The sequence below is a fragment of the Uranotaenia lowii genome, chromosome 2 (genome assembly GCF_029784155.1).
Source record: "Uranotaenia lowii strain MFRU-FL chromosome 2, ASM2978415v1, whole genome shotgun sequence".
NCBI classification, from domain to species: domain Eukaryota; kingdom Metazoa; phylum Arthropoda; class Insecta; order Diptera; family Culicidae; genus Uranotaenia; species Uranotaenia lowii.
Genome location: NC_073692.1, coordinates 94,487,195 through 94,509,657, shown reverse-complemented (window position 1 = coordinate 94,509,657; position 22,463 = coordinate 94,487,195). Strand labels below are relative to the sequence as shown.

The following is a 22,463-nucleotide window of genomic DNA, read 5'->3' as shown; positions in this document are numbered from 1 at the left end:
ATCTATAATATAAAATACTCAATAACTTTCTTGAATGTGGTAAGAAATAGCTATAATCTTATCTATTCCAAATTATAAAAACTGTAGAAATAATTTTTTCCTCAACTTTGCATTTCCGAAACAAGAACATCCAGGCAAGATCTGGATTCATTAATGTATATAGAATAATAAATTGATTCAAAATCATCACTAAAAATTCTGTTCCCCTGTGTAATATTCAGTATGAAAATACTAAATGATAATAGTGTTTAGAGTGAGTAACACAATAAAGTCGCAGTGGACTGTCTTTTTAACAGAAAATATCATGTTTTAAATCGCGATATCAGCAAAATAGCAATTTTTTAAATATTATTTTAATAAAAATGGTTTCAAAAGTTCGAAAACAAATCGGTATTAATACCGATTTTCGAAATTTTCATACCGAATACCGATTTTTTCGGACTTGAAAATACCGATTAAAATGTGGCATCGCTGGTTACGCGCAATCTATTTGACACACACATTCATACCGTTCCGTCTTTTAAATTTATCTCTGCATAACATATTAATCTACCAGTCCTAATCCCTACACAAGATAGATCCGTTTTAATGCGTTCAGGTTTAAGACGATCTATGCTTTAGCTCTTACGGAATTCTGCTGACCATAATATAGCTTAAATTGTGACTTGGGGAGAATACGACTCACGGGTTGTAGAAGTTCTAAATGTATTATTTTTCAAGCGGAAGATTTCTATTTGTCATTGTTTTGATCCTTAATACTAGTCTCATAAAAATTTCAATATAATTTTACGTTTTCATCAGCGGAAAAAAGACTTACCATGCACTTTCAGGAACGCCATCGCCGACTCCCGAGTTCCAACGAGATTTTTCGCCATGCACTGGTACTGGCCCTCGTCCGTCTGGCGCACATCCTGGATCGCCAGATTGCCCCCGTCGACGATCCGGATCCGCTTGGTGCTCTCGACGTCCAACTTTTGGCCGTTTTTGCGCCACATGACCGTTGGCTCCGGGACGCCTTTCGGTGGACCACACTCGAGCAGCACGGTTTCGCCCTGAGCCACCCGGGTGTGCTGCGGTTCCAGTCGAAACTCTTCCCGCAAAACTGAAATGGATCAAGAGAGAAAAAGTCGGATGAGTTAAAAGTGAATATTTGCATATTTTATACTAGGTATTCGGCAACAGTCTGGAAGCAGCACTTGTTCCTGTTTCTGTTTTGATTTTTTTTTACTTCTAAATGAACGAAATATTTCAATAAGCTTAGTCTCATGAAGCTGTCAGAAGAAACTATGATAGAAGTTTTTTATTTAGTTTTTCGATTTATGGCAGATTTAAAACTTTTGAGCTGAAACACATAATGGAAAAAAAATTCTAACAATCTTTTGTAGAGAATTATGTTAGAAGGGATTCTTAGGTTTTGTAGGGAATTGTGTTAAGCCAACAAAAATTAAGGGGTTTTTTGTTATTTCTTGATTTTTTTTTTTCATTTCATGTATTTTTATTAATTTTTGATGAGTTTTAATAAGTTTTAGAATTTTTTATCTTATTTTTAAATATTTTATTTAATTTTTAGCGGTTTTAATTTGGTTAAAGCTTAATTGCTAGGATGCCAAACACTTCTAGGGTGCTTTTTCCACATGCTATGTTTGAAATGATTTAGCTAGAAAATTGACTACACGCCTCAATACAAACAACGAACCATCCAAGACTTGATGATGCTCATAAAGCTCTGTAAACAAATTCGGCCTTCCAGATTAAACAACTCCATCGAAAATGAAGCTAGCCACAGCAATTATTTGAAAATTAAAACTTCCTCTCTGCTACAAAGCTGAGCCTGAATGTATGTCGTAACAGAACCAAAAAACCCCAAAACATTCCTACACAACTCAATTGGCAAGGCAATCCAAAACATGGCGCTGTTCCATCTCCAGGGCATCAGAACAAATTCAGTGTCGATTGGCCTCTCGATAGCAATTCACCAGTACCCGGAATAAACTATTTCGATTCGGTGCGAGTTTCTCAATTGCTTCCAGGTCCGGGACCAGCAACCGAAAAAATAAAAGGAAATAACACAACGAAATGAAGAGCAGGAAAAATTGTTTCACATTCCTAAACCCCAACCCTTCTTCCCCAGGAGAAACTCGTTGTTCGTTATCCCAAAAATTAGTCTGTTGATTTTTCTAATTAAATTTATTCCATGCCAACACATCCAGTGGCCGGAGTGAGCCAAACGAAGGATGTTCTCTATTGAGCTGTCGGATTCATACAGAGGACAGAAAGCGACTGGACTGGCCGGCTAGCAATCTCCCGGAGGAGTGTTTCAAAATTCGTGCACTATCTTGGCGCTTCCGGGTGGATTTGGATTTTTGACCAGTTTAGCTCGTCGGATAAGAAGAGGACTTTTTTTTTGCTTTTGAAGGCTTCAGACACATTGGGTATGTGCTCATGAATTTTAAAATTCAATATGGTCGGTAAAATTATTAACATGTTACTGGAAGAGCATATTTTTGGCACTAATTAATTATTTAAATCAGAACGAACGTCAGTTTCCACTGACGAAGAGCTTGCGTCAATTCAAATAACTTAAGTAAAATTATGAAGATTTAAACAGCATTAAAAATATTTTCTAAATCGCTTCTTGGCTGTGATTAAACAAATGTAAAAAAAGTCGTTTTTCTCAAAACCTTAAATCCCAACCCTACATTTAGACGGGATAACTTAAATCGGAAAAAAAGAAAAAGCATATAATTTTTACAACTTACTTTTTAAACACAAATTTTCAAATCATGTTTACTTTACAATCCATACTTATAAAATTTTTGACATGAAAAGCTATGGCCTAGAGAAAATTTGAACATTAAAAATTGGTCATGGACTAACTATTCGGAAAAAAAAGAAAATGAGCAGCTTTTACTGTGGTGAAAGTTTAGTAAAAATAATAAAAAAATGACGTCTTGTCTTGAAAAAGTTTTGAAAAAAAAATTGTCAAATTTTGCCCAGCTTTGATTATGCACTTAAGCGACATATTTGAGCAATTTTACAGGCGTTTACCATGGTGTTTGCACCTGTACCATGTTTCTCAAGGCGTTTATCGATTCTGTGCCAGTGTTTTTCAAAATGTCTTAGTTTGACACATTTTGTTTCACTCCCACTGGGATTTTTATATGTTTTTTCATCAAATGCATTGTAGGTCAACAGGAATATACTATATTTAAGGAACGTTGAAGAACTACAAACTAAAATGCCAATTCGTGTTTAATTCGGTCATTTTTTCAATATCCTCCAGAAGACACAATTTTTTTTAGAAAAGGTCTTACAAGCATTATAACCTTTTATATATTTAAAAAAAAATTTCTTTAAAGGGCAGATTATTTCTTTCATTATTCTAGTTCTATTTTGTATTTTTTTCCAAATTTTGTTGATGTATAGAGATGACTATAAGCAATTTTGTTGGAAATTTCTTTGTAATTTCATTCAACAAAACACGCTTTCCTAGAATTTAGAATGCGAGTGGCAGCTTCCTCTTAATTCCGGTATTCAAATCTCTTTTTCAATCCAGATTTTTGAATTTTTGATAAGGTAGAAGGTAGAACTTCTTGGAAAAAAAAATCGACAACATATCGACAAATACGTTGTTTGTTTGATTTTCGTACGAACCCTCAACAGAAAAAGTTACTGAAAAATTAAGTTCCTTTTACCCCTATGGTTTAGCCATTTTGGATTTTTTTTTAAATTTCATCTCCACGATAACGTTTTACGTAGAACAATAGTTTTTTGTAATTAAAAAACTTAACTTATGTTAATGTTCCAGCAAAAATAATTATTTGAGAGGATAATTTTTTTTTATGACACTGCAAATCAAATTCTATAGCCAACAGTTTGTAAAAGGAAAAGAATAAATATATATCAACAAAAATATAAAGCTTGAAAAAAAAAACAATAAAGAGGAAAATTTATAAATAATTTAAAAAACAGACCAGCAAGAAACCTTATAAATAAAAAAAATTAAATTCTTACCACTGTCAATTATTGAACAAACCCAGAATTCTGCTTTCCATCATTTTTTTTATTATTCTGAGTTCAAATTAGATTTTTTTGTTGTTGAAATTCGTTCCCAATTGAATATTGTTTCTTTCTCCAGGAGTTAAAACAATTAAATTGACGCTCAAAACTAAATGCTTTTTAATTACTTCACCAGTTACTTCAATTATAGATATGAAATCTGAATCACCTAGAAGGTAACATATTCGCATTTTTGATGTAATGAATCTCGTTTACACTAATGATTCTGAAATTGCCTAACTGGAGGTGTTTTCGTAAAACCGTTTAAAAGTTGCCTTTTTTTCTAGTCTTAATGTTGCCACTTCGTTAAAGTTTTGTTTTTGTTATCAACTCATAAGATAAGGAGATGAAAATAGTAATTATGACTATCAAGAAAATAAACTGTCCTTTTGACGTTTTGTTGCGATCAAGATGAAAACTGTTTTCTTAAAACAATCCATAGGTTTTTTTTAAATGTTTTTATTCCTTTTTTCAATGGAAATCATAATCTTAATCTTTTGTAAATTTAAAAAAAATATCGATTCAAAATGGTACTTAAAACAAAAATCTTTTGACTCGTCGTCGAGTTCAAATGCATGCAAATTTTATATTTTAATATCAAACTTTTGGTTTAATAAGAAGTTCACCTTTTTGGAAAATATGTATTTCTATCGCATATTTAATCCAAGAGAAGAATAATTTAAGGTCTAATAAAAATATACATACATAAAACATCATTCACTTTTTAAGAACACATATTGATAGATTCTTTAATCCCATCTGTTTAACATATACGTTTGTGAATCATGGGGTGACCAAAAGTTCCATATTTTCTGAAATTCTGAGGACTCAAATACCAAATGACTGGACATAATCCTTTCTGATGATTCAAAATTTGATAAAACGATGAAAAATTTCGATTTTAGAAGGTGATGGAAAGTATTAGAGAAACGAGGTATCAAAGAAAGAAAGAACATGAGCCTTAAATATTATGATTTTTTCGAAAAAGATACAACGGCTCACCAGCAGGACTTGAACCCGCAATCTCCGCTTCAGTACAATGGCGCGTTAGCCAATTTCACCACGGTGAATGTGATGAAACCCTCTATGGAAACACCATGTATATCCCCGCATGTGATCTTTCCCACTATTGATATCTCTTTGATTGATATTGAGCTTTTCATCTTTTTATCGATTTTTGAATCATAAATCATGTCAAGTTATTTGATGGATAAGTCGTCAGAATCACAGTAAAATGAGATTTTTTTATTTAACCAAGGATGATATATGTGTGGAAAATAAGATTCTATCAGTATTTTTTTTAAAGATGATTGGTGTTTTCTGGATGGATATTTTTACTGGTCATGAAATTTTTCTTGTCTTAACCTAATTATGCGATAGTACATATGTTTTTCAAAAAGATAAACTTCTCATTTAATCAAAGGTTTGAATTTGAAAATATGGAATTCCCACCACATTGTAATCGACGAGAAGTAAAGATTTTTTTCTCTACAGTTTGCATAAATAGAATCTTTTTTAAACTGACAAAAGGTTCAAATTAGTTTTCTGATTAAGGCTATGATCATTGAGAATCTAGGCAGTTACAAACGTATGTATTTTAAAAACTATTCATTTGATCGAAAAACTTTCAATGGAGGAAATGAAGGTGTTAATATGACATTTAATGTACAAATTAAAAAAAAAATTATCAATGATTTCAAGAAAGTTACGAAACTTTTTCATAAAATCTCTGTTTAATCTTTGCACACTTTTTTCAGTCATGTATTGATTTATTTTTTTACCTCAGAAGCAAAATCTTTGCAAAATCATGACATTTTACACAAACTCACCTGGAAAAAGCAATTGGAATCTGGCTGGAGCCTTTTCATGAGTGGTTTTAACATAAATTTTTTTGTCCATCAGAACACATCTGTCATATTGCGTAAAAACCGGATGCACAAATTGCGATCTTTGAAACTGACTATTATTAGTTTTTTACTTGGTGTCTTCTAGTCAGGCAACACTTTTTGCCTGCCGGAAATGGATTTTTTGCATTATTTAAAGAGTCTGCATTCAGTTATCTCCAATAACCATAGACTTTTTACCATATTTAAGATCAAAGGCTGCACTCCGATGGTTGGTTTGAACTTCGTGTGGATGCTAGAGTGGCTCCTCATACTTCTTAACCATTTGGCCCGAAAAAAAAAAACAGAAAAAATCAACAGTTCATGAGCTTTCAATTCAACAATGAAGAATTTTCGAGGCGCAAAATGCGTAAAAGGAGCAAATTTGTGCAAAATTATTTTAACCATGTCTATTTGTATCGTAAATATCTCAAACACACGTTAGCTTAAAAATCTATCAAAAATAGGCAAGATAGTCTTTTTTTATAACCAACAAAACGCTACTAAAGTTGTGCATATCCGAGCTCTATTAACGTAGCTATCACCGAAATAAAGTGGCCGGATACTAAATGATCATAGCCTTAGGTTTATGTTTTCGACCGAGAATGATATATAGTAATTTTATTTTGAATTTTTCGGTCTTGGATTTACGGTGGTTTTTGAAATACCCGACATTTCGACCAGTTTTTTTTATCTACATCCAAGACGGAAAAAGCCAAAATAAAATTATTATTAAGTTTTCTTTAAAAAAAAGGAAATATACTCATCTCATACAACATTTGTTTAAAAGTATTTCGGATTGTTTTAAGAAAACAGCTATTAAGGCGACAAAACGTTAAAAGGTTTTATTTCTTAGTAGTCATACATCAAATTTTTCCCTCCAAATCATTAAAGATGGTTGCGAAATGGCAACATTTAGAAAAAAAAAATTATTTCAACTGTTCAATGCGGTTTATGATGATGATCAAAACTGGTCAATGCATAGCATTTCCAATACTGTAGAGGATATTATGCATTATCTTTTAAAACAACTTTAAAACAACTAGTTGAACGAATACAAAGTCCAAAACAGCCTTCAGCTACATTAAAGCATGGATCACGACAAATCTGGGCGCACTATTAATTTTACCATGGTGCTCCTAGTTGTCGGATCTGGAATGTTTTGACAGCACTTTGTAGAGGAATGTTTCCTCTATCAGTGTTGAAATTTCATTACGATTCGTTTTGTTTCAAAAAAGTTACACGTGATGGAAGCCGCGAGAAAAAATTCGTAATGTTTACTGTTTATGTACTTACTTCCTTTGATATCTATCTCATCACCATAGAAAATTTGACTTGATTGTATGTTTTTTATTACTAAACATATTGAACTATGGATAGAGAAAGGACCTAGATGGGCCTAAGGAATCATCACAAAAAACTTCGAAGATGTCTAACTGCTTGGAATCAATTCCAATCATTTGCCAATGATTTCTTAACATTCATTCCTGTTAGCATATATTCAATCTCAGTGAGACTTTGATTTTTTTTTCATTTCCAACGCTTAGACTTAACTTTTTTCACGCTGTTCTAGTTCCATTAGATTTTCATAGGATCAACAGATCCTCGTGTGAAATCAAGTGGCCTAACGCAAAATAAAAACTTGCCCCAAAGGCATATCCTAAAAATAGTGCAATGGACACTTCCTTCCGTCCGTTTCGTTTAGTTGTCGATTAGAACCGAAACAAAACCCAAGCAATAATGGAAGAACAGAAGCGTTTATCTGCTGCGCGGGCCCTTCTGCTCTTTTTCGATGGCTACACGTGGTGTGTCCTTTCGAATATTCTACTGGAGCCTTGACACCCACTAGCGATTTCTTCTCCGCCGTCCGCTCATCCTTCTTTCCTCAGTCAAATCGAGTGTCATCGAAGCCATCATCGTGAAACAACAACCCGGTCGATAGGACAACAATATCCAAATTTGGCTCCAGGTCATGTTCCAGATTTTCCGGACCCATCCATTCGTTCGCTGATTGGGAACACGTTGCTCGTCGATGTTGGCGTGTCCGATGTCCGTATGCGCAATGATAACTGGGAAACTCTTCAGTGCTCCTGTTCCAACTACTAGCTAAACTGTGGCTTGTGTGGGTGTGTTTGCTACGTTTGGATATGAGTTTTAGTGGAGGGTTATCAAAGGCTAATCGGGAGCTTGATCCGACCGAAAGGCAAACAACAACGAACTGCAGCCGCTGAGAAAATGTGTTTATTGGATACGTCGTCGTCTCTGTTCGCCATTTTTCCCCGGGGCCTGACTACTCTGTTGAATATGGATTTCTAATGGATATATCTCTGATCGAGATTGGTAGCACCGATTCCAATTGGCCTATTTACCGGTGAATCAAAGGATAGAGAATTTCATTTGCAGTTTGAATCAAGATAACAAAATTCTCCCTTTGAAAACCGTTATTATTTATGATATTATTATTTTAAATGTTTATTATGAGTAATCTGTCATCAAAAATTTCTGTTCAGTTGTTCTTCAATATAGGATTGAAAGATGTTGGTAGTTCAAAAGCACTTTTACAAATCAGAAGCTTTCTTTTATTTTATTTAATGAAGAAAGTGAATTCATAATTTTCGGAACAGTCTATAGGAGTAACCACCCTTGTCATCGTTTCATTGGAAACGGGGGAAAGGGGAGTCTTGAATAGTCGGTAAAACATTTTTCGAAACAAATGACCCACTCACTCTTTCACATCTTTCTACTGAAGGTGAAAACAAAATTTATATTATAACAATTTTAGCCCCCATATATCTTCCCAAACCAAACTATATGGGAGACGTCCTATCCTTTTTATATCTTCTCGCCCTTATTTTTCCCGCTGGAAGTAGAGAGGGGCCTCAAACCAATGGAAGATTTCTTGCACCCGAATATTCTCCCATGCTATGGTTCCCATGCCATTGGTTCCATTTGATTGTTTAGTTCTCGAATAATGTAAAAAAAGTATATGAGTCCCCACTACCGCTTTCAATCTTCCCAATCAAAGAAGGGGAATGTTTCACTTCATTCAATTAAGCTTAACGTCATCCAAACACCCTCTCTGGCCAAATTAGTTTCCCTTTGCTCGATTCATTTTTCAGATATCGTTAAACGGCGCATCATGCAACAGCAGGGTTCGATGCAACACTTATTCAATGTTTATTTTAATATAATGCAATGAAGTTAGAAATTGAATCATAACAAAATGATGAATACATAGTTTCTCACAACCTGAGAAAGTTTTTTAAAGTTTTCGATTCTCATTGAAAATTCATAAAAATATAAATGTACAAATTTTTACATTTTTCGAAGCAGCAAAAAAAAATTCACCCAGTAAGACGGATTGTCGTTATGATATCACCTAAAAAATTTATATTGTGATTTAAAATATTTTTAAAACTCAGTTACCAGGCTAGGCTAAAATGCATCAACATGCAAATCAAAGATTCACCTTTTAAATCTCGTTTCCATATGCTGAAAAATGCTAGTTATGCATCACACGTTTGTAAATTTCATAACTTCTGCCATCAAAACATTAATTTTATAGGTTTTTTTTACCCCAAAAAGTATGTATTGCCTTTTGCTCTCTCTTAGAAATTTGTTTGACAGAATAAACGTATAATTTAATTCCAACACATCCAACAATAACTGAAATTGGCGATAAATGCTTTTTGATATCACAAATATGTATGTAAAAAACTATAAATTTTCAAACGTTATTATATGATTTTGCATTAAAAACCAAGTTTATTGCAACTTACTTCTTTTTCCGAGTAGGGTGAAAATCGCTTGTTTTTTGTGAATTTAAAAACAACCGATGAAACCAATAACTTTTATGACAACGTCAACCTTAAACTTTTGATGTAAAAACAGTATGATAATCTGTGAACATTAAGTTTTTGGAAGCCATTGAAGTTGAAAGTGTTACATGATGCCCCACTTGACGGTATGCAAAACATTTTATGAGAGACCCACTTCTCACCTATCTTCCCGCTGCCAACGGTTTCGAATGTTGAAACTATTTTCCTCTTATTTGACCTCTGTTCAGTATTTTTGGAAAATTTATTCAAGAACATCGCTTTAAAAGTAATTTTTGTAAATAAAAGCAATATTTTATGGATACGAAATATGGAAAAACAATAATTAAATTAAATATTCAATGATAGAAAAATTTAACATGAAGTGTTTGAGGGAGGATAAGAACAACCATTTTTAGAAAAAATGATGGTTTAAGAAAAAAACTCCTAAGTACATTTATTTTAAAATTTTGGGTTAAATTTGTGATTTTTTCTTTTTATTTACATCGTTTGTTATGCAACTTGAATCCAACATATTATTGTTATATTTACTATCATAGAAGAATACAGTTGAATTAAAAATTAAGAAGGTGCACCAGATCTGGAATTTATGTCAATCTGATTTTATTCATTTTTCTTTGAGATAAATTTTAGTTGATTTTAGCTTCAACGAATCTTTCTAGGATTTGCTACATTTTACAGCAAACTTTTAGAAAATTTTAATACCGGGAACACCTAATTTAGCTATTTTTTTTCAAATTCTTAGGTAAAATTCAAACAAATTTTTTTTAGTTAATATAAACTTATTAGTTATTTTCAAAGGAACAATGATTATTGATCAATTTCAGTAAGTTTCCGAGCCAAAAATGTTGAAAACATATTTTTGCCAAGATGTTTGGGAATTGGACCACTGTGCGTTTTCCAAAAATGGTTAAAAAAGAGCAGCCTAATTCGCAATATATTTCAGTCCTGAAATGTGGGAATCTATCGTACAAAAAACTAGAGTTCACCGCAATGCCATTAAACTATCATATAATAAAAAACTAGAGTGAAGTTATGTGAAGTTTTATTTTTATCTCGTGTTGAACTTTGAAAATATAAAAAATATATACATCGTTTTTAAAATTACTTCCATATAAAAACTGTCAACTTCATGTGATCAAACAAATTTTCTTGCAATTAGGTGCAAGAATGCCTAGCAAAAATATATTTATTCGTCATTCAATGTAAGCAAATTAAAGTGTAGTTCTTAAACGATATTCAAACTCTTCCTAACATTTCCTTGAGGACTCCTGAACAAATAATCTTATGGCTAAAGCTTAGTTCTTTTAGAAATGGGACACTTTCTTTTGCTAATAGCTCATTAACTGATAATTAATCGTACATTCAAAGTTTTGACAGCATTTTGTTGCCAGTTAAAAGTACTATCAGGCCTTTTTTACCAAAATTTTAAATTAACGTGTTTTTGAGATATTTAAGATGCAAGAGAAAAAGAAAAAAAAATATTTTGCACAGTTTCTTCAAAATCCATCATTTTCAAAGTGACAGCTGACAAAACCGTTGATTATTCAAAGACTTACTATGATAGAGTAGTGAAAAAGTTTGCAAACACTGATAAAAATGTCCAAAAAGTTCAAATCAAGCATAGGGGTGAAGCACATGATCCGCAATTACGGTTTAGGGTCATCTGGGAAGTCAAGGTTCATACCAGAATTTTAAATTTTAAATAAGCGATAAACTAAGTGTAGATCGTTGGAATGTCCCGGAAATTTTTCTCCGATAAGCCAAAAGCTACAACTCATCAAAACCTAACCTTTTTTGCTAATTTTTGGCTAGTTCCAGAGCTCGTATGCTGAATAGCCGGTACCGAGGCTATGAGACAAATGATTTCTGATGAACAACAAAACTTATGAAAAACCCTATTTCAAACAAATTCCATCGTTTAAATTCTATACCATGTCTGCTCGTGGCAAGGTCCCTAGCAGATTAAAGTTTGTATTTGCTGGTTGTTGTGTATAAAATATAATGATTTGTCAAAATTCTGCTCCTGTGGAAAAGTATAACAAATTTTATAACGAAAGCTTTGGTTTCGCTGTTTTTAAAAGCCCAAAAAGAGTAATCTTTTATATACCCTTCGCAACCTACGATCTATACTAACTGATTATTCTTTATGTTCAATCTCAGGATGGTTTTACTTCGTTATTGACAGATTTTTCCAGCAAAAATTTCATGTGAAACGCTTTTGAATGGCTCAAAAATAATCAAGTTTTGTTAATTTCGAAACAGCTGTATCCACTAAATTGTCCCTAGTTTCTTCAAAAATAGAAGTATTGGACCGAAAACTAGCAGAAATTGAAGGAGGAGAATGCAGCACCTAAAATACAGATTAGACGAAGTATAAGCTGGAAAAACTGATCAATATTATGACTGAAAAAGTGTACGCCGGCCGATGGGAGATACCAAGAATAAAGTAGATGTTTTTCACACAAAACCGATGAATAATTTTTTTTTCATGAATCATCATAAGATTACCTTCATTTCCTTCATAGAAAGTATTTCGATCAAACGAATGGTTTTTCAGATACACGCATTCGTAACTGTCCCATTTCTCAATGCACTAAGCTTTATTATCTTCATGGTTTCGTGCAGCCTGAAAATGTCGGAACACTGTGAAATATATGGATAGATTATCTTGATCACTTCAAAAATCGACTTTCTATCAGTTTTTCTGTGTTTTTAACCACCTTGCGCTGGATGCATGTAGGGGCCTCAAACTAACAAAGAATGATTTCGCATACCCAAGTTTTATTCTATGCCAAACTTGGTTCCACTTTCTTGTTTAGTTGAAGTGTTATGCGAAAAATTGTATGAAGGATCCTCCCGCAGCTTATTAACAGTGGAAATGATGTAGAAAATTGATGTTGTAGAAAATCTGATTGAAAATGTCTGAAAAATTTCATAGCTTGTGACATATTTTATTTTATAAGGTCCTCGGAGAATTGGGGCGGTTTGAAAGTAATCTAGAAACCATCTCTGGCCCAAAAAACTCTCATTTAATAAATTTCGCATTAATCGGCTCAGTAGTTTTCGAGTCTACAGGGTTCAGAAAGGCTTACATTCTTTTTTTTTTATATAGATAGATAACTGTTGAAAAGGTTCATTGTTATGTCATCTACTTTTAATTACATATTATTCAAGGGTTAAAATTGACTTTTTCCGAGAATCAATGAATTTATGATCTTTTTCTAACATATTTGTGAGCACTGTTTCCAGATATGCGATTGCATTTTTTTTCCATCAGCTTTTGAATAAAGGTCAACATTCGTTTGAGGAATTAGAGCACTGTTTCGCCGAAAATATTAAATACTATCAAGAATTTTGAAAAAAAGATATTGTTTTTATTCCAATGATCAACTTTCTCGACTGACTTTCAACTGACTTCTTAAAAAGTTTAAGAAGATTTCGTTTACTTCTCTAAATTCGGAAAATACTGGAATTTGAAAATAATTTTAATGAGGTTTTCACCCAAACCGAATCATATTTTTTTTATTACTCATCTGCATACGTGCTTATATCAGGGTTGTCGAATTCACAGGAAAATCTATAATTACACAGAGTTATGAACAAATTATCATCACATTATCTGTATCACAGAAATCAGAATTTTAAAAATGTACACAGATTTCACATTTTTTTTTAATTTTTAGTGTTATTTATTTTAATTTTTTAGTTAATTAAAGACACTTTATCACTCCTGGGGCATACGTATCTTATTTTTTTTAACGTGTTTCCAAAATTATAAATTTTGAGATCAACATAAGTGTTGGATTTCTAGCTTTGTGTTGTTATAATCATGTTATGATTGATAATGTTAATTTATTTTCATCACTTTTCTATGAAGTTTAAACTTTTTCAATGACAGAAATCGATCACAGAATTTTGGGTAAAATCACAGAAATTCAGAATTTGTGATAACAAATACAAAATTTTTTCAACGGATAAATTTATTCTATGGCTAGAAACAAAAACCAAACATCATCAAAATGATAAATACGCATAATTTATATCGGACATGATTAGGTGAAGATGATGATGAAGGTTTAAAAATCTCTTGAATTTTAAATCTTTTAAAATTACAGTAATTTTCCCAAAAATACCTTAATTTTGTTTATTTACATATTTTCTTCGATATTTCATTCATTCATCTCAATAAATGAATTGGAATACCTTTTTAATTTTATTGATTTAATTTAATTTAATATACATATATTAAAAGCATAATTAAAAAAAGGGGCGGTGACAACCATTTTTTGGCCCGTGAAAAAAACTTATTTAAAAAATTTGGCTCGCCGGATAAAAATGTTGGCCAGTTCATTAGTTTTCGCAGATTGATATAAATGCGATGTTATTATTTTTATATCTTTTAAACGAAATCTAGAGGTGATAGAAAAATATTCTGACAAAAGATTAGAGTTCAAGGCCCCAAAATTTTCTTAAATAAATTTTTAAAACATAACATTTAATGCTGTTTCCTAGTGTTATCTATCATCTATCATCTATCTTCTATCATCTATCGTTTATCATCTATCATCTATCATCTTTTTACTACTATTTGTCATCAAAATGATTTTTTATGATCTTTTCTTCTATTCTTGGTTTTCATGTGCATTTTTTCGATGAGATTAAGAAATTTCAAGCTTAGTAACGCCATATTACCAAAATTGTAGTTACATACTTAAATATATTCAATGACATTTTTTTAGCAAAATTCACTCAATTCGCAATTTTTTCAAAACCAAATATTCTTTTTAGAAATTTAACAATTTAACAAGAAGTGGCAAGAATAACCCAATTTGAAAAAAAGGTAAAACGGTGGCTCCAGAGACTAAAATCAGAAGTTCTGATAAACATCGCTTATCATTAGATGTTGGTGACAATCTAAGCTCGATTAATCCATTATTGATTTTTATTGGGTAGTTTGTTTTACAGGTTCAAATTTGTTCAAATTATTCAACATTCTTTCTTTATCCTAATCTCAACTTGTCCAATGCCTTGTTAGCGGAGTATCAACAATCGTAAGTCCCCCGGCAGAACACTAAGTTATTCCTCGCACTGCGTTTTTCTGCTAAATCATCCACTAAACTGTGACGTTGAGGTTACGTGCTGTTGACGGCTCTGCCAGTGACAAGGTTTTCCTAACGATATCCCTGGCCCCACTTTTTCGAGCCCCTTTAGCAACAGTCGAGACGGCGAACTTCCTACCGGTAAAGCTTAATATTTTTGTATTCACCTCGATAGTCCAGAAGGAGTCAGCAGATGGCACAGTGGGAATAATGATTTGGAAAAAAATTAAACTTTCTATGAATGATGCTGGACTTTAGAAAGTTTGCTATTCGTAATTTTTTTTTATATTAAATATTTTTGAAATTTTGTGGAACATTTCTGAATTATTTGTTTTTCAAGTTGAAAACTTACAAAAAAACCTATTCGCCAAACCACTATTCAACCGGTGGTGTCAACTGAAGCTCGACAATGACGACAACGATGATGATGATGCGTTTTAATTTTTACTCATTTTGCGCTGACACGTTCACGGCTCTGCCTGGAAGCATCCTCGAGGCCCTCTGTGTATCTTCCATGTACATCTACATATTTCTCCTCTGGAAGCCTGACTGGACCGAAAACTGCGGAGAAAACGCTTTCTGTTATCAAATTAAAACAATTTTTGAGCAATTTAATTAAACGAAAACTTTACCCCAGCGAGCTCAGCAGCAGAACAGGAACGCCATCTAGCGCAAGTGCCTGAGCTGGAAAGCATCCCTCCGAGGCGCGGTGTCATGTCTCGTTTTTTGGCGTTTGCTTGCCTTTAGCAGGGTAGCTTGCCGTATTCTCGAAACCCCCAAAGGTCTAACAGATTTGCGTGTCGACTACGTGCGGGGGTGGCTGGGAGATGGTGATGCTTAAACACGATAAAATTTATGCTTTCACCGTGTTTAATCGATTATGATGGATTATGGTACCCGGGCTTAAATCGTGAAGCGGGGCTAAAGAGAGGGACGGCTCTGTCTTTTCAGCAAACTGCCATCCGTCGACGGATGGCAAAAGTCTACGATAAAAAGCTCTTTTCATGGAACGAAAAACTCGCTGATCCATCATTTAATTAACCTAATCAGGCGGGTGATGGAAATTGAAAGTTGAAAAATATCTGCTCTCGATCGCGATATGAGAAAGAGTCGCTGATTGATCATCCATCAATTCAATTCGGAAAATAGCTCATTTATTTTAGATTTACTGCAACTGTTTCCGAGGGGGAGAATTTTTAAATACATCGCTGAAAGTCAACCAACTCTGATTGACTTCCAGCAGTTTTATCAATTTATTAAAAAAAAAACACTTTCTTATCGAATCTTGCTGAAATTTTGCTAGGAGTAGGACCAAGAATGACGAAAAATTTTTTCAGATTTTCGGATATCTCCTTCTGAAGGTACACACAAGACAAATATTGTTTTCGCAATATTGACGTTATTTTTTGTCGGATTGTGTGGAAAATTTGCACATGAGGGAATGGTCAGGGGTCGGCATATGGAGTCGTCCATGTGCACTTTTCACTGTATTTGCAATATCGACATTGTTGAACATTAGATTTAGATGAAAATTTGTACATGGAAGGGTTTAAGACTCGAGCAACTGATTCCAGGAGTCAAATTTTGGGCCAGGAAGCGGCAAACGGGGTCAACACAAATACTGTTTAAGAAATATTGTCGTCATTATTCATCGGATTGAGATAAAAATTGAAACACAAAAGTTTTAAAGTACGAGCAATTGATTTCACCTATCAAATTTTGTGGAAAAGCTTAAATGAAGGGGTCGACCATATTAACTGTTCACAGTTGTTTTCGATCTTGATGCTAATATGTATTGGATTGAAATAAAAGTTTGCAAACCGGAATTTTAAGGGGCAAACAATTGATTTGGGAAGTCGTGTTTTGTCTCAGGGGTCGTTCACAGTAATTTTTCACTGATTTTTTTATATTGTCGTGTTTATTTGTCAGACTGGGATGATTTTTTGTCCACCTGATTTTTGAGGGACAGACAATCGATAACAGATGTCATATTTTGGATCGGAGGTAGGAAAAGGGGTATTCCATACTAATTGTTCACTGTTTTCGCGATATTATCGTGATTATATGCATCGCTTTTTTTATGAAAATTTGCCCATGTGAGTTTTACAGCACAGGCAGTTGATTTCAGATGTTAAATTTTGGACAAAGAATCGGCAAAAGGGATGATCAATACTAATTATTCAAAGTTTTTGTAATATTTACGTTATTATGCATCGGATTAAGACGAAAACTCATACACGAGAGTTTTGCAGGACGGGAAATCGATTCTTAATTTCAAACTTTGTTTCCGACGACTGAAAACGGGTCGTTCTTATGAAATGTGAAATGTTAATGAAATAATTGCTTTATTACTCATGTGATGAAGTCATTCATGTTAACTTATTAAAGTTTTTACAAAAATTGTGTTACTGCATATCGGATCGAGACAAGAATTCATGCAGGGGAGTTTTACAACACGATTTCAAAGTCGGTATCAGTTGACAGCGAAATAATTCGTTAATTTCAACTGTTGATTGTTTTAACATTATTTTCGTTATTATGAATCTGAACAAAACGAAAATTCGTACACGGGTGTTTTTTCGAGACAAGCAAAAGGTCGCTTATAAATACTTTTTTTATATGATATATCTTAAAAAAAATTCAAACACAATCACACATTAAAAGTTAATGCGAAACGGAGTTCGTACGGTATCAGCTAGTATATTGGCAAAAATTTAGTTCTTCATTGATACACTGTCAAAAATTTCAAAGGATGAAAAAAGGTGTAGCGGTATCAAACTCATTTTGAAAAAAAAAAAAATGTTCTGTTGTAACTCATAATAGGGCAGTTTGCGCATTGAAGATTGTTGGTGGCACTATCGATCGCTTGTGTAGATTGTAGCTATGGAAGGATGAGATGTTGGAACAAAAGATATCTCTATTTCAAATGAAAAAATCGATCGATTGTAGTAGAAAATCATAAATGTTAATTTTTTGTGCAAATGCTGTGGTTTTTTTGTATGAGTAAATTGACAGCGACCAATTTATTTGATGTATTGTAGACCAACCCAATTTAATATTAGTCTGCTTACGTCGTACTGTCATCATTAATTGAGATGTCAGTTGTGAACGAAATTCAATTTTAACTTGATAAAATAACTACATATATTAAAAATGCACAAAAATAAAGAAAATTGATTTCAAAATCATTATTTTACACATGACCATCACACAAATTTAAAAAATAAATAATTATATGGGAGAGTAAGGAATCATGCGTCACTTTTTTCTATGCTCCATAACTTCTTAACTATAAAGGATAAAATGGAAATAAAATATGGTAAGGTTTTCTACATTTTTAAGGTATCAATAGGCAATTTTTTAAATCTATCTATATATATATAAAAATGAATGTTTGTCTGTCTATCTGTTACCTATAGACTCGGAAACAACTGAACCGATCATCGTGAAACTTGGCATCTGAGGGTTTTTGGGGCCAGGGATGGTTTTTGTAATAGTCAAAACTCCGTCCGATTTAAGGGAGTGGGGGCTTCCATACAAAGTTTGCAGTTTTTCGGAACAAATTAAAGTCATGACATCCATTTTCTCGAGATTTTTTCTTCCTTTGGGCGGTTTGTTTTTCGTCTCCAAGGTCGAGGCGTCGCGAGTCAACGTCGCAAAAGTATAGTAACCATGGCATAGTATACTGATCAGTGGGAATATTTTGGCGCGTATTTCTCAACCAAGCATGTTTTCAATGCAAGGGGTGGCGATATGAAGCCTTGATGTGTTTATTTTTCTTCTTGATGCCTAGCTCATTTTTACAGCACATGGTTATGAATGACGCCTAGATGTGATCCGATCGAATAAAACATATACATTATTTTTGCCTAAATTTGAAATTGAAAAGTCATGGTATCCATTTTTAGAGATTTTCTTTTCCTTGAGGGGTTTGTTTTTCGCCTCTATGGTCAAGCTAACGTCGTCGCAAGTGGATAGTAACCAAAGCATACTGTTCATTGATCGCTGGAAAAATTTTACAATTAGGCGCCTGTTTCTCAACCAATGCACGTGGAGGCGATATGCAACCTAGATATGTTTTTTCTTGCTTAATTGTACACAGCACGTGGAAATAAATGACGTCTAGATGTGACACGATTTGGTATTTTATCTATCGATTCAAAAGCAATTGAAAGGTTTGCAAAAATACTTTCATATTTGTTGTCCATATAGCATTTGTTGTCTAAAAAATATAAATTTAGGTCTGATGGTAATGAAATGACATGGTAATGAAATGAAATGGTATGACACTTTGCGGACAATTGAAAAAAAATTAATGAAAGTGAAGAATTTACTTACAATTTTATACCCATTTTGCCTACAAGGTTATTTTTGAATCATATTGATAACAGAAACATGAATAAGATGTTTTCTACAGAGGTAGATCGGAAACATTTTGTTGAATATGTAAAAATGTACTTAACTGAAAAAGAAGATAAAAAATCCGATCCGACTCATGAACTGATCAAGAACCTTTTCTTTAAATTAGATAAGATAAGACTGACGTGTACATATGTGAAAGGTATCAGTGATATAAACTGATTTTCATTGACAAAAAGTGAGGGAATTCATTTTCCGAAAGAATTTTTATTCAAGGAACACTATAGCATGTTCAAACGTTCAACTTTTCTCTGTTACAAAAAAAAAATTAAAAAAAATATGTTTTCTTCTAAAAATTGTTACTTTGGCCCAAATACACAACTGAAACGAGTTTGGAAATGAAAATGGGAGCTTCTTACTTCAAATAATTCTGAAATAAACATCGTACTTTTTGCTTACATACCAATTCAAATACGTACTTAACATGAAAAGTGTTTTTGTGTTACATGGCTGCATAAAGGAGACTTTTGATCCGCTGAGGCTTAGGACTGATATTCAACTGGAAGCAAAATTTTTATGAGAAATTTTTGGTATACTTTTAGAGCGTTCAAAACAATATTCCCTCCTGTCAACTTACACAGTGGGGCAAGAAAAAACGTCGAACTTTTAAGAAGTTCATCTTTAAAATGATTCAATATGTTGGAAAGACCAGAAGGGGTATTCCGAATGTTGAAAATGAAGCGGATATTTAAAATTCTTAAATGTCTTTGTAAATGAAGGTCATTTGCTTTGAACAGCATTCGTTAAAAGTGGAATAAAAAACTTAAATTTATACTGCTAAAATACTGCAGATATATCAATGAAATTTGATAAAACAAACAAACAGATATACGTATTAAATCCATTTTTAAGCCATTACTCTGACGCATCTGAAAATAAGCTTTGCATTTACACTTGCCCCAATATACGGGACAAATGTTAACTTAGAAATTTGTTTTTGCCAACATTTTTGAATGTTTGACTTTTAAAGAGAAAATAAAAAAAACGCGGAGAAATTATTGAGTGATGCAACTGATATTTTTTGCTTTAATAAATTTATTTAAAAAAAAAGAAATTTACACTGTAAAAAATCGATAATTTTCATACCATGATAAGTGTTGTTTGGGAAAACTTCAAGCTATAATGTCTCATGTCCACGAGTTTGGCATATGGCGAAACAATTTTTTAACATAATTTTGGTGTAAAAAGGATAGATATTCAAACTGTTTCGAAGGGCGAGGATGGTGAAAAAAGTTGTATGAAAATGTTTTTTAAAAATACTCTTCATCGTTTTTTTTTCTTCAAATTTCGATAGTGTTTTTTTAACTCCAAAAAATACATCATCTAAAGCTAATCAGGGGCTGGAAGTGCTCATAATACAGAATTTTAGGAATATACTCAAAAATCTGTCCCGATTCACGGTTTTGGTCGGTTTTCAAAATTCTATTTCCATAAAGTACAATGTGCAATAAATTCCAATATGCGAATCTTTTTCTTTCAAATAGAAATTTATGTAAACTCGAACCGGGTAAATCAACCTACCTTCTTCAAGCAGTGGGGGACAAAATTCGAAAAGATGGGGGAGCTCCCATGGAAGTTTAAGATAAAAAGCTATTCAAAGAAGGGACCATATTTTAAAAGAAGTTTTTTTTGCGTACGGGTATTTGGCATAACTCAAAAATAGATATGACAAATGTTTTTATGGAAGTTCGTAACTTCCCACTTTGGAAAAAAAGGTGAAAAATCCATAAATATTGACATTATTTGAGTCATTATGAAGCTTTAAAAACAGGGAACAAATTTCAGATCTTAAAAAACAAGTTTAGAGATCAAGCTTCAGTAAATAATATATACCATTTTTGAATTGCAATTCGGAACTCCAGCTGCAGCTCTCATTTCAAAGTTGTTGGTTCTAAACCATGATGAGGTTTGATTTAAAAAAATGCTTACAAAAATCTAAATTTGAATAAATTTTCACAAATTACATTTATTTTTGCAAGGTGTTGCAATGCACACCGGGTCAGCTAGTAATATATAAAAAGAAGTTTATTAATTTAAAAGCGCATATTTAAAAGTTAAAAATTTCTAGCTCTGAATATTTTAGCGCCGTTAATTTAAATACTAATTCCGAGAAAGTACAACGGGTAGAAAATATGTTTTTCTATTTTATAATTTTGATAAATAGGCTTCATATGTTTCCAGGAAAAATCCATAATAGAAAAACAATGAGAAACTTATTGAAATTATTTAAAAGAATTTAAATGTCTTGATTTTAAATTTCGGTAAATTTATTTGGATATCAAAACAAAAAACAGTTTTCAGTGAATTCTATGTTTGCTTACTGATGCTCTAACAAATCTACATGAAAGTAGAAAAAACTGATTCCTTATTTGCTTTACTTCATTTAACTTAGTTATCGTAACGATGATGATGATGATGATTAGTGATTTAAAAAAAATTAAATACTACAGTTCTTATAAACTTAAGAAAATATCATTACAAGCATTTCCGATGCTATATATCTAGAAAATGATTTTATTTCATTCAACGAATTTGTTGAACACTGCATTTTTTTTTTGCTTTAAAAATATCTAAAATTCGATTTCGTTTAAATGGTTTACAACAATAACTTTTTTTCGCTAAAACCAAAAGAACATGGTAAAAGTTGAAAATTGATTTGAAACATTTCTTTAATTTTTTTTAATGTTTTGATTTGTCAAAAAAGTTTAAAATAAAATTTCCTTAATGATTTTTACCAATTTCAAAAGTGATTTCAAAAACAAAAGCTGTTGGACAAAATCTAATTTCATATTTGGATTCAGGGCACCCAAATTGACTTAAACAGCTCTTCAGTTCTATGCAACACAAAAAACGTAAAAATCGAGGTTTTGAGTAATTCATCAAAACCTTTTCGAATATTTAGTTTTGGATTCAGAAGAATAAGAAACACAAAATGCTATTCAGAGAAATGAGAAAGTGAGGAACACATAATACAATTAAGGTGAAAAGTAGTTTCATGAGGAATATTACAAATCATTTAAAAATTTGGAATGGTATTCATAATTTTTTCTACAATCAAAGTGATTAGTTATAAAGTAATCCATACTTGGCAAGAAATTTTGTGTGTCAACATTTCTATTTCAATACAAAAGGTTAACTGCATTGCAAGTCGAAATTTACATACA

At 32.4% G+C, this 22,463-nt stretch overlaps 1 protein-coding gene across 1 annotated transcript in view; it reads right to left on the bottom strand.

The window, feature by feature from the left end:
* Positions 1-22,463, bottom strand: part of LOC129741683 (protein sax-3) — a 522,782-nt gene that overhangs the window by 34,752 nt on the left and 465,567 nt on the right. Inside the window, exon 4 of the mRNA XM_055733432.1 lies at positions 818-1,102. Within this exon, the coding sequence (XP_055589407.1) occupies positions 818-1,102 (285 nt within the window). The remainder of the gene's footprint in view (positions 1-817; positions 1,103-22,463) is intronic.